The 13,301-nt window shown below is 32.9% G+C and overlaps 4 protein-coding genes across 5 annotated transcripts in view; all 4 read left to right on the top strand.

The window, feature by feature from the left end:
- LOC127868954 (uncharacterized) overlaps nt 1-2,733 on the top strand; it is a 6,158-nt gene extending 3,425 nt beyond the window's left edge. Inside the window, exons 4-5 of the mRNA XM_052411173.1 lie at nt 742-889; nt 1,977-2,733. Of these exons, the coding sequence (XP_052267133.1) occupies nt 742-889; nt 1,977-1,998 (170 nt within the window). The 3' untranslated portion in view covers nt 1,999-2,733. The remainder of the gene's footprint in view (nt 1-741; nt 890-1,976) is intronic.
- LOC127868950 (uncharacterized) overlaps nt 1-13,301 on the top strand; it is a 350,197-nt gene that overhangs the window by 307,167 nt on the left and 29,729 nt on the right. The gene's annotated exons all lie outside the window — the stretch shown is intronic.
- Nucleotides 1-13,301, top strand: part of LOC127868951 (uncharacterized) — a 340,228-nt gene that overhangs the window by 297,198 nt on the left and 29,729 nt on the right. The window lies entirely within an intron of this gene.
- On the top strand, nt 8,802-13,153 carry LOC127868953 (ATP-dependent DNA helicase Q1-like). The gene is made up of 5 exons (XM_052411172.1): nt 8,802-9,104; nt 9,814-9,885; nt 10,208-10,316; nt 11,308-11,491; nt 12,095-13,153. The coding sequence occupies exons 1-5, from the start codon at nt 8,925-8,927 to the stop codon at nt 12,918-12,920; spliced, it is 1,371 nt and encodes a 456-aa protein (XP_052267132.1). The 5' UTR covers nt 8,802-8,924; the 3' UTR covers nt 12,921-13,153.

The raw sequence follows: 13,301 nt of genomic DNA, 5'->3' as shown, positions 1-13,301 counted from the left end.
TAGTAGTAGTAGTAGTAGTAGTAGTAGTAGTAGTAGTAGTAATAGTAGCTAGTAGTAGTAGTAGTAGTAGTACTAGTAGTAGTAATGGTGGTAGTAGTAGTAGTAGTAGTAGTAGTAGTAGTAGTAGTAGTAGTAGTAGTAGTAGTAGTAGTAGTAGTAGTAGTAATAGTAGCAGAAGTAGTAGAAGTAGCAGTTTTATTATTATTATTATAATTGATATTATTATGTGAGTGTTTTGGTCGATAAGATTTACATAAGAACCTATATGTTCAAAGTTACCTATTATGTTTTTACAATATTTGAGTAATTGGACTTAATCATTACATCTAGTAAATCACTGCTTGACGGTTTTCGTTTATGACTTTAGAGATTGCACACAAAGGGTCGGTTGTAAAAGTGTAGTGTACTTTTGACGCCTTTTTGCGATAGTTGATGTATATGACACCCAAGCTTCGTTATCTTGTTATTGATAAAATCACGACATATTGCAATTTGAAAATGATATATTGAATGGAAACGCCAAGGGCGTTATCGTTATGTAAGTAGTTTGACCATTCTACCTATTAGCCCAGGGAACGAGTTGATGCAATAAGCTTTTATTCGGTCATTTAAACTCACAAAGGTTTTGAAGTCGAAGTGAAATTTCTGCTATGTTTTTCGTTTGCATTAATCCAGTTAGCACCAAATATATTTACACCTGCCCTATTGTATTTACACAAATTATATGAACACCAATTTCAGTCGGTTTCAATCACAGCCACTCTAGTGCCTTCGCTCACGTAACAGAAAGACATATTCGAGGAAGTCAAGGACTCGAATCGGAGGTGACTATTGCGGCAACACGTACTTCCGCCCGAGTAATCCCTTCCAGCGGGACCATGCGATCAAGGTATTTATCATAATAATTTACGCTTTATATTGACTTTTACGAGTGTAATGGGCTTACCCGTTCACATATTAGTATTTTGGAAAAGGGCATTTTCAATGTATTAAATGAATGAAAAGCATTGGCATCAATTTCAATTGATGTTACTGAATAAACGAAATGGTTGTTATGTATTTTATTCAGTCAAAATTGTATTTCGCGTGTTTAAATTCAATATGTTCTTTCCGCTTTAAATTAAAAAGAACACCATTTTTCCTTTATGTGCATTGTTCCTTACATATTAATAGTTGACATACCCCTTTAACGAAAATGGCCTGAATGGAACGATGCTCTTTGAGCTACATTAAAGTTTCCGGGAAAGCAGCTTTCAAAGATTACGTTTTTTTTTAAAGACGGACAGACAGACAGACAGACAGTTTTTTCAGACTTATACACAAGTACACCGATTTATATTAAATTATACATATTTTTTTCTATCACGTAACTAGGTATAACAAAATAACATTACATAACGTAAAACAAACATTTACGAATACACATATGAATAAACTATCAGAGTTGTAATGAAATTATTGAACTGAATTATTTAGAATCGCATTTCTTATCACAAGAGCTTCTTTGATAAATTAACATACATTATAAATAACTGTTTGGTCATGAAACTAATAACTGGTGGAATTTATATACAGATGGGTTTATATAAAATTTACGGCTTAATTTTTTTTCCTTAAATCAGTGTAACATCGGCATACACTTATAAAATGGTATTCATCTTCTAAATCTAAGTCATTACAACATAAACAATAACGTTTATTTCGTGGTATATTATTTTGGGCGTATCTTCCAGTTTGGATTCTCAAAGGATGTGCAGAGACTCTTAATCTTACAAAAAATTATCGCAGACGTCTAGGAAGTAAATCTAAATATGTTTCATATTCCAAACAGCTTTTAAAAACTGTATTCATATCTAATACAGTACTTTAAACTGTGGACATGCTGCTTGAAGGTAAATGCTAAATAAAATGCACACCCACTCTAAGTCTCTATACTTTCTATTCAGTGTACTAATTTGATATGGTCTCTCTTTCAGTATGGAGACCCAATACTTTTGAAGGAATTTATGTAATACAACGTGCTCTGGCGGGAATCGAAAGTTTTAAAATCTTGACACGGCGACCGTCATCATAACGTCGCCATCATCAAGTTATGTACAAGCAACCGTAACAGCACCATCATTAGCTTACTACATGTATTTGAGGAAATGATTACAGAAGGATAGAGTCGGTCGTCAATGTCATCGTATCGTCATCATCATCGTCATCATCGTCGTTTTTGTCATCATCATCCGCAGCAGCAGCTGAATGCAGCGTCATTATCATCATCATCATCATCATCATCATCATCATCATCATCATCATCATCATCATCGTCGTCGTCGTCGTCGTTATCATCATCAGCAGCAGCTGAATGCAGCGTCATAGTCATCAGCATCATCATCGTCGTCGTCGTCGTTGTCGTCATCATCACCATCATCATCAGCAGCAGCAGCGTCATCATCATCATCACCATCGTTATCATGAACGTCATCATTATCTTCGTCGTCATCAATTTCATCTAAACCGCTATCATCATCATCATTAGCAGCAACATTAGCATCAGCAGCATCAGCATCACAAACAACAATAATAACAATAACATCGGAATTGCAAGACAAAACATTATCATGATCATCATATGACCAGAATATCGTCTGTTTCATGTTTTGATATTTATTAATGTATTTGTTGTAAAAAGTATGCTCTTTAAATCTCCCATGTTATTCGTGTTTTTTTTTCAATCTTTCTTTCATGTTGCAATTTATTATTTCAAGATTTCTTTTATTCATTTATTTGTTTCAATTTGGACTTTTCTGTTCATTATGTTGATTGTCTTTATGTTTATCACGTTCATTCGTACTTTTGTAGTAGTCAAGGTAGTAGATTTTCATTATTTATACTATCTCATTGCTTTGATTGAATGGTGCCAAATGCCAGTGCGTAATAATATGTTATGTACATGTATTTTATAATGTTCTTTCTTTTTTAGATATTTTTATACTGTATGTAGTATTATTATTAGCAAGTCTTCTTGTACATTAAAGGTTTCTTATTTTTTATCAGATGTTTCTTTATTATACAAATATGTTGTAAAATGTGCCAAATGTTGCCCAAATTGCCAAATTTTAAGTTTTAATATTGCAATATTTTCGATGAAATGTTTGTAGAAGAACGAGCTTTTCTCTGGACGGGTTGAATATTTCCTTGTTTCAACAACAGTGTTGCAATTTTGTATAGAAAAAAACTAAATAAATGCATATAACAATGAAATGAAAACAAATAAAACACTTAAAGCAGAATAATTTAATTTCTTGGAAAAAATCCCCAGACGTTAGGTTATAACAGTTATAAAAGCTTGAGAACGTTAATGACGAACTTAAGATGTGTACAGAGTTAAGTGACAAAGTAGCTAGAAACAAAGTAACTACTCTCCTTTTCTATGTATTATTTATTTTGTTTTTACTATATATTTCATATAAACATGTACGTATTTCTATGTGCTTCAGTATTATTGTGTGCCAAATATTCCTATTTCTTCATGTACAATTGTTTATGATTCGTAGGATAGTTTAGTTATTGTGTTACATGACGTACTACATCAAGATGATTTACATGGTACAATACACCACTATATTTATACTTTATGTTTTTCATTGTCTAATTTTTCAGTTAAATTACTAGTATCTTGATTTTGACGGTAGTTAGTTTTACCAGTGATACATATATCTGAAATTTCAGGATTCAGAATATTATCAGCACTTTACATATATAATCATTTGACCACTACACAATTGATAACATTATAGGTAATTATATTGCAGGTGGATCGTTTAATATTAAGTCTCAATAACATGAGTTAGTATTCGTTATGGATAATTGTTGGGAACATTTTTGAAAACTTATTTTATTCACATTATTTTGATTTTGATCATTATATCAATTCTACTCGCTCTAATCCTAATGTGTCCATGACAATTAATCTCACAAACTGCAAATATACAAAACGCATGTTTAGTACTGCTACGCGTTCGTTTAAACCCTGCATGTGTTTATACGTTTTCACTGACCCATGTACTATTTACGCCAACATTTCCCTATAAATCCCGTGTGTATGTATGTGACAATGTAAATAGTATATATTCTTTTATTCGTGTAATATTTTCCAATATGTGCCAATTTCATTAATTTCATTTGTATGCACCTAAATAGTCACATTGGTATTCGCTCTTTAATGCTTTGTGAGTTTTGTAGTAAATCTTAAAGAACTGCTTACTATCTAGCACATAAAATAAGTTTAACCCATTTATGCCTAGCGTCTAGAAAAAAGGCCTTGGCAAACAGCGTAGACCCAGATGAGACGCCGAACGATGAGGCGTCTCAACAGGGTCTGCGCTGTTTGCTTAAAGGAATTTCTGTAAAAAAAATTCTAAATACAGAAATAAATATACTAGACATCCCTAATTTTGGAAATAAAGTGATCCAATTTAGAAGGATGGGAGAGTCAACTAGGCATAAATGGGTTAATTAAAGAATTTCGACAAAGCTTGAGATGATCAGCCGTTTTTGTGACAAAAATGAGTCGTAATTCTAAAGGTGGTTAGTTTTTAAAAGAATAAAGCAAGTGCTAATGAGGAGAAACGTTATCATTAGTAAATAATTGGAACTTATGATATCCATTTATAATATTATCTATCTTATTAATCTTTAATGGAAAGTAGAATCTCTTTGTATCAGACATTATTGTTCTGTCTTAGTATCTGTATCCAGGAAAATATTTTGTTTTGATCATGACTTAATTCTTCTTAAAGTGGGACATTATTTCTATTAAAATCAATTTAAATAGGAATTAACCAAGGTAAAACTTGTCCTTTTCAGGTTGTATGAATAAATATGTGTCAAAAATTACAACTGTACTTATTAAAGGTAATTACAGTTTCAGTACTTGCGATATTTTTACTTTCAATGTATACAGTTGTTAAAATAGCTGTCTTCCAATATGTTGCTATTGTTACCCATCTATGTTCGTTTATGTGTTACTTATTTATTCTTAATAGTAAGACATAATTTGGTTCACCTCATTTTTACCACTTTTAATAGATTTTTTAATAGGTAAATATTGACATATTTTGAAGGTTATTCGAAGCAACAATATTTTTTACTAAGAACTTTAAAACAAATAATAAATTATTAATAGAAACAAACAATACATCATAGTTAGTATTTAACCGCAACTTCAAAAATAATATTCAAAGAATAAAACATTTGGTGTAAATGATATCGTAGTGGTAAAACATTCGATTAACGCATATTAACAATGGATTTGTTAGTTGTGTTGCGGGCACAATTTAAGATGAATAGTTCGTAACATACTTATGTTATATCTTTATTTACATTGCATGTTGTGTTGTGTTAACAGTATGTTGTTCAATAAAACATTATACAATATGACAGTTTGTGGTTTTGTATTAAAATAATATATTTGGTGTTATTGACAGAGGGTCGGACAGAAAAAGCGTCATGGACAAAAATTCGGACGGACAAACTAAGATATAAACACAGCCTGACAAAATTACACACACACAGAAAGAGTAACCTCTGATGGTGTTTTTCGGCGATGCATACACTTTTTATGTCCCCCACTATAGTAGTGGGGGACATGTTGTTTTTGCCCTGTCTGTTGGTTGGTTGGTCTGTTGGTTGGTTGGTTGGTCTGTTGGTTGGTTTGCGCCAACTTTAACATTTTGCAATAACTTTTGCTATATTGAATATAGCAACTTCATATTTGGCATGCATGTGTATCTCATGAAGCTGCACATTTTGAGTGGTGAAAGGTCAAGGTCATCCTTCAAGGTCAGAGGTCAAATATATGTGGCCAAAATCGCTCATTTTATGAATTCTTTTGGCATATTGAAGATAGCAACTTCATATTTGGCATGCATGTGTATCTCATGGAGCTGCACATTTTGAGTGGTGAAAGGTCAAGGTCATCCTTCGAGGTCAGAGGTCAAATATATGTGGCCCAAATCGCTTATTTTATGAATACTTTTGCAATATTGAAGATAGCAACTTGATATTTGGCATGCATGTGTATCTAATGGAGCTGCACATTTTGAGTGGTGAAAGGTCAAGGTCATCCTTCAAGGTCAGAGGTCATATATATGTGGCGAAAATCGCTTATTTTATTAATACTTTTTGCAATATTGAAGATAGCAACTTGATATTTGGCATGCATCTGTATCTCATGGAGCTGCACATTTTGAGTGGTGAAAGGTCAAGGTCATCCTTCAAGGTCAAATATATCGGTCAAAATTGCTCATGTAATGTCACTTCTGCAATATTGAAGCGGTCAAGGTCATCCTTCAAGGCCAATATATGGGTCAAAATTGCTCATGTAATGTCACTTCTGCAACATTGAAGCTAGCAATTTTATATTTGAAATGCGTGTGTATCTCAAGGAGCTGCACATTTTGAGTGGTGACGGGTCAAGGTCAAGGCCATCCTTCAAGGTCAAACGTCATATAGGGGGACATTGTGTTTCACAAACACATCTTATTTTATGACTAATAATACTCGGTAGTCACATAAAACATATTTAAAGCCACGCAAAAGGCCATAGCTTACTGTTTTTAACTACTAGTAATGTGTCCGTAAAAATGGTTGCTAAACAATCCATCGTTACAGTGAAGACCGGGCAGACAGACATACATACTGCCAGAGAGACAGACAGCCAACAAGAAGTGAGTGCGTTTAAGGTCAATGTGGATGTTCCTGAGAATTAAAACATGTGACCAGACCAACACTTAACTTTTTAGATGAGTCTTATTAAAACAGTATTTAGCAATTTAAGCGCAAACGCTCAAGTGACCTCAAAGATTCTTTTAACCATCAACTTACCTGATCGTGCACATGAACGGTTAGACAGACCATCAATGGATCGACCATCACATTCTTAGAATAAAAAATAAAAAATAGAACTCGTGCTTATACATTTTACAAAAAATCGCTGCCAATGGTATTTGAATTGAGTAATCTATACATACCATGTACTTATGGGTAGGCAAACATTTTTGTTCCTCTTAATGTTTAGATAATTATTTCATGGTAACGAATGTATTGATTGTTAATGCTATTCATCTAATAAATTTTGTAATCTAGATAAGCCGATCGTCGAGTTATTAGTTTCTTGTTCCCCTTACATATAGTCATGTCGCACAGAGTCTGATATGCGATTAATATTCTTAAGACGAAATTCCGTTGCTCCTTGTCAACGCACAAATCCGCATTATTCTCATTACAATAATGTGCAACAAAAAACAGTTGTTTGTAGTTGAGAAAAAAAGGTCGCAGAAGTTGTATTCACAAAGCAAATATTTAGAACATGGCTTACGTAACATACAATTTACTATGAAATATGCTATTGTGAAGTTCAGTTTGCAACGCAGTATTTATTTATCGATATTATAATACAATAATAATCGATTGTGAATCAGGTTAACTCCTTTAAATCCCACGAATTTTAACTCCAAATGGTTGAATATACTCCGGTAACAAATCGAAAACATTGAACATTTTTTAGTATTTTTCAATGAATCTGACGGCAGTCTAATGATAAAACGATACAGTTCATTGTTGTAAGGAAGATTTCATTCATGAAGCAGTTATTTGATTTTTTTGCGAAAATGATGTGGCTCTAATGGCTAGAACAAATGTGAGTTCTTCATTGAAGAAGCAAGTTTATCCACCATTGTGAACAGTGTACGCGGTACGTACTTAATCATGCATTTGGAGGGCATTTGGACGATAATATTCTTTACTACAGGCCCGCATTAAAACAATTTACATATAAAAACACATTTCTCACATTCATGAGTTTAATAAAAGTTATATGTTGATGAACTCATTTAGAAAAAAGTAAAGTGCTAATAAATTTTGATACACAATATAGTTGGATTTAAACGCATTTCTGTAAAACATAACTGTTCATTCATTAACATAGCTGTACTTCCTTTACATTGCCGAACCATTTTCACTAAAAATACTACTGATTTACCAGCGCAAATTTTCCCGGAAACAACATGTTTGTTGAAAATAAAATGTTGATATTTGCTTAACCCATTTATGCCTAGTGGACTCTCCCTTCTTTCTAAGTTGGATCAATTTATTTCCAAAATTAGGGATGTCTAGTATATTTATTTCTATATTTAGAACAATTCTTACAGAAAATCCATTAAGCAATCAGCGTATACCCAGATGAGACGCCGCATCATGCGGCGTCTCATCTGGGTTTACACTGTTTGCAATGTCCTTTTTTTTCAGGACGCTAGGCATGAATGGGTTAATGTTGATCAATATCCATTTAAATGTTTAATTGGCAATCATAAAATTGTTCAGATAATGTGTTTTTCGTTGATGTGCTACTTAAAGAAGAGCACCCAGACGGTAATCCAAGATGAATAGATTTAACGTAAGTGTCTGATTTTCGAGTAATTGAACGGTGAAACTTACATCTCATGTTGGTGATGCAACTCAAGACCCAACCATACCATGCGCGTTGACTTCTAAATACATATTTTGCATTATTTTTACCTCCACTGATATAAGGTTTTAAAAACTACAAAGTTTATATCGAAAAAATATATATTTCATATTATATTTAATACCACTTATGTGTTTTAAAACTTCAAAATAATATTTTACTTGCTTGAATCGCACATTTTCATGATTATTATTTTACATGTATTTCGGCAAGTAGTATGGGAAATAGTTTATACAGTGTGACCTATGGAAGCCGCAAAATAGACGCGTTCGGCATTCAATCGGGATTCCTCGGACAATTCCGCCATATCGGCGATCGTCTCTCGGGTGTATTTGGTGGAAGGATATGTCTAACGCCTCTAGGCGGAAGATATTACATCGAAAATATAGTTCTCACAACAACAACAATGGCGTCGTTTGAACATTGCGTGAAAGTGTCATTGACGAAATTGAAAGCTAACATTGAGCTTAAGCAGCAACAGCTAGATGTTCTTCAAGCTGTGTTCGATGGAAAAGACACAATAGCAGTCCTACCAACTGGTTTTGGTAAAAGTTTGCTGTTCCAGATGCTCCCATATTTGATGGCAGTACGTCTACAAAAATTTCATTTTGCAATCACGATCGATTTCATTAACCCATTTATACCTAGTTGACTCTCTCATCCTTCTAAATTGGATCAATTTATTTCCAAAATAAGGGATGTCAAGTATATTTATTTCTATATTGAGAATATTTGATTATTTCATAAAGAAATTCTTTTTAAGCAAACAGCGCAGACCCAGATGAGACACCACATTTATGCGGCGTCTCATCTGGGTCTACGCTGTTTGCAATGTCCTTTTTTCAGGATGTTAGGCATAAATGGGTTAATGATTTAGTCGAAATTATTAGATATTGTGTATTATTATCAACCTCTTATTAATAGGAATTTTAACTAATATGGCAGTAACAAAAACAAACTTTAGTTTGGTGCCTACTGTTATCACAACTTATGCCCATTATAATATGTATAATTATGTGTTGGGGGTCGTGACTAGTAAAACATGTACCTGTGCTATAATCTGTATTGAATTTACAATTAAATTTAATAATTATCATCCCGCTAATGGAAAAACCAACTGAGACATTGAGACAGTGTAGCAATTTACAAAACAGTTTTAACTGATTTTTGATGCGGACTCCTAAAACCATACTTAGGATAATTTAGTTATAAATATTCAAAACAAAATGAACTAATAAGTGTCTGAACTTTTTCTGTTGGCAATGTTGTGAACTTTTTATTCTTTCTTTTCTCAGGAGAAGTTCGGAAAGTCAAAGCCTATGATAGTTATTGTCATTGCACCAATCAATGCAATAATGGAAGAACAGGTAATGAAATACTTCTAAAATAAGCAAGCTATTTAGCATGTTACCTGTTCTATGATCTGCAACTTAAACCTGTGTTATTGGTTGCATATACAAAAAGCAGTATGTTTAGGGGCAAAATATTGTGCATTTTATGGTTTATGAAGATCGAATTGCAGTCAGTGATTCATGATAACATTTACTTTAATGTTTAGTTCTTAGTCTTTTATCATTTATATTTGTTCAAACTTGTTATAAGTTTAAAATAAACTATCAATAAAAGTTAGAGGTTAAACTTTTTTCAACATTAGAATGTATTTTTATGTAACAACATTTGTATTGTAAGGTGCGGGAGTTGCGTGCCAAAGGGATCATGGCATGTTCCTTATCATACAGTGGTTCTGGAGCGACAACTTTTGATGCTGAAGAAGACATGGAAGACACGGATTGCGATGGTAAACCACATATAAAAAAATCTCAAATGGTGTTATTCTATATGCAACATGTTAAGAACATTTGAAGAAATCTAGCCTATGTATTTGGGAATAGAAACAAAATGAGCCTATTTATTTTGACTAGTCTGTTTTTATTATTGATGGGTTTAAAAAAAAAAATGTCAGGCTATTGTGATAGCTTTGTCCTTTAGATGAACATAGACAGAATATTTGTTGATCATCCATGTATGTGTATGTAAACAGAATTTACTCTTACAGCTATATTTTTTGAGAGTTAAGCCCATTTTTTACTTTGATTTTCTTTAAAATAAGCTATGGTATATGAGTGCTTGTAATGTTTGGATGCTTTTGTAAAAGCAAAGAAAGCTAAATAAAAAAAAAGATATATACTGTAGTTTTTATCAATAACAATTACAAATCCAATAAAATTGTTAATACTTATTTGTTGTGAGCAGGATTGGAAGGAAAACAATTTGTGTTTTTAAAGAATTTATGTTATTGCAGCGTTTTTTGTCCTATTGTGAAAAGTACCCGTACCAGTCCAATTGGGAAAAATTAAAGTCGTGAAAACCTCAAAATTGGGAAAAATCTAGTCGTGAAAACTTTGAAATTGGGAAAAATCGCCATATGAAATCTTCAATTTAGGAAATCAGTGTATTTGAATTTTTGCTAACAAATACCTTAAAATTGAGAATAACTGATGTCTAGTTGTTAATATTATATTTACTAAGGTTCTAGCCATAGAGCTGCATAAGTAAATTAATTAAAGTTCATTAAAAAAATAAAATAAATTAACCTTCATTTGGGAAATATGTCATTTTTTCCCAGATTGGGAAAGTGCCATTTTCCGGTACTTTACAAAGAAGGAAAAAAATAGCTGTACTGCATCGCAATATAGTATGGGTATTATTAACATGCACTCATGCTGACTGGATATTGTAAAAATTTTATATAGTACATGTCCTTTAAGAAATGTATTATCCTGTTTCAGACAAGGTGATTCTTCCTAAAGAAGTCACAATGAAGGAACTGATGGATGGAAAATACCACATCATCTATACACACCCAGAGTGTTTGTTCCAAAGCAAAGCCATTGCCAAGATGATCAGATCAAAGAATTACCAAGAGCACCTTTGCGGCATTGTTATTGATGAGGTCCACATGATATTGGAATGGCAAGTTTGTTTTAAACCTCATAATATCAATATATGAATAAAATCATATTAGCTCTCTTTTTAGCTCAACAAAATGGAGCTAATTTCGTGACCCTCTCTTTGTCAGGGGCATCCATGTCGCTTAATCTTTTGGTCCAAATTTGGTATGCATCTTAACTATCACAAGGGGAACATATTTCACAAGGGCATGTTACCCTAAAATTCATGTTGACAAAGCTATGACACTAATTTAGCTTAGCAGGTCATTCATTTCCCTACATTTTCCTAGTTATTTCTTTCAATAGTTTGACAAATTTATTATTTATCCTTAAATTATTTTAACAATTAATCTTTATTTTCCTATAGTGGTCTAAAATCCTGTACAATTTCCACAATTGTGGTAAAATATGTGTCAGAATCTGATAATTGCTGTCAAAGTGTTTATATAAATGTTCATGATTTGTGAAGAAATATATTAAACTTATGAAGTCATGATATTGATGTATTTGTTTCAAACTGCAGGCATTTAAAACAACAAGGCCATCTAAGTGCTTGGTAAATCATGCATTCATAAGCAGAAGGTACAGCATTGTAAATTACATAAATAAATATATCTCGTTGCAGGGGACCAGAATTTAGACCTAAATTTGAAAGGTTGGGAGAATTGACCTGCCTACACCCACAGATTGCCCATGTGGCCCTAACAGCAACAGCTAAACCAGAAAGTATTAATACCCTAGCACAGTCGCTAATGTATAAAAATGTTACTGTTGTTGCTGTTAATCCAGACCGGCCAAACATCTTCATTGATGTAAGGAATAGACCTCCAAATATTAGGAAAGTGGAGAAATATAATTCCTTTATTGAACCTTTAGCTCATGAACTGGACAATAAAATGGAAAAATTCCCATTAACAATAGCTTATATTGAAAATCTTGAGGCGCTGGGCTATTGTTATCAAGTATTGAACAGTACATTAAAGGAAAAACAGTATAATGGTAAAGAGCACATACCCGAAAATCGATTGTTTGCGCAATTTCATACTGATTACACAGCAGACATGAAAAAGCATATTATTACAGACCTGTGTAAAAGAACTCCAACCACACGCCTCATTTTGGCAACAGTGGCCTTGGGAATGGGGTTAAATGCTCCTTCTGTTGAGAGAGTTATGCATATGAGGCCTCCAGTTTGTCTTGAAAACTATCTGCAAGAAATAGGAAGGGCAGGCCGTACCGGACAACAGTCCTCAGCTGTGCTATTTTTTAATAATAGTGATATTGCATCTAATAGAAAAGGAATGACCAAAGAAATGGTTGATTTTTGTCAAAACACTGAAACATGTCTTCGACTTCAGTTGGTGAAATATTTTGGGTTTGACAATGTTTTGTATAGTGGAACAAAAGAAAACTGTTGTAAGAATTGTAGAGAAAAATTCAAAGCAAATTGATAGTACTTTTTTTTTTAATCGTCACCATTATAGATTGCAAACCTGAATACAATGCACTGACAGGCATCTTCATTAGCACTTTATTCTACATTTACAGAAATTTCAATCGAAGCAAAATCCTGCGTTTTGATGCAAGCAAATTGCAATTTCTCATTTTTGACTCCAGCAAAACAATAGCCTTGCATCATTTTGAGACATTTGTTTTTCATAATCCAACTTTTTAAAAGTCAAGAAATGAGATGTATGGGGGTCAACTCAAAATATAGGTCACCAGGTCAAATCTTACAAAAACATTCCATATGCCTGAGTTTTGGTTCAATAATGATGAAACTTGACCAGGATGTTTGTCTGGACAATATCTAGGTCAAGTTTGAGGTTTGG

The sequence above is a fragment of the Dreissena polymorpha genome, chromosome 2 (genome assembly GCF_020536995.1).
Source record: "Dreissena polymorpha isolate Duluth1 chromosome 2, UMN_Dpol_1.0, whole genome shotgun sequence".
Lineage (NCBI taxonomy): Eukaryota > Metazoa > Mollusca > Bivalvia > Myida > Dreissenidae > Dreissena > Dreissena polymorpha.
Note: the sequence above shows the minus strand (reverse complement) of the source record. Positions and strands in the feature narration are given on the sequence as shown.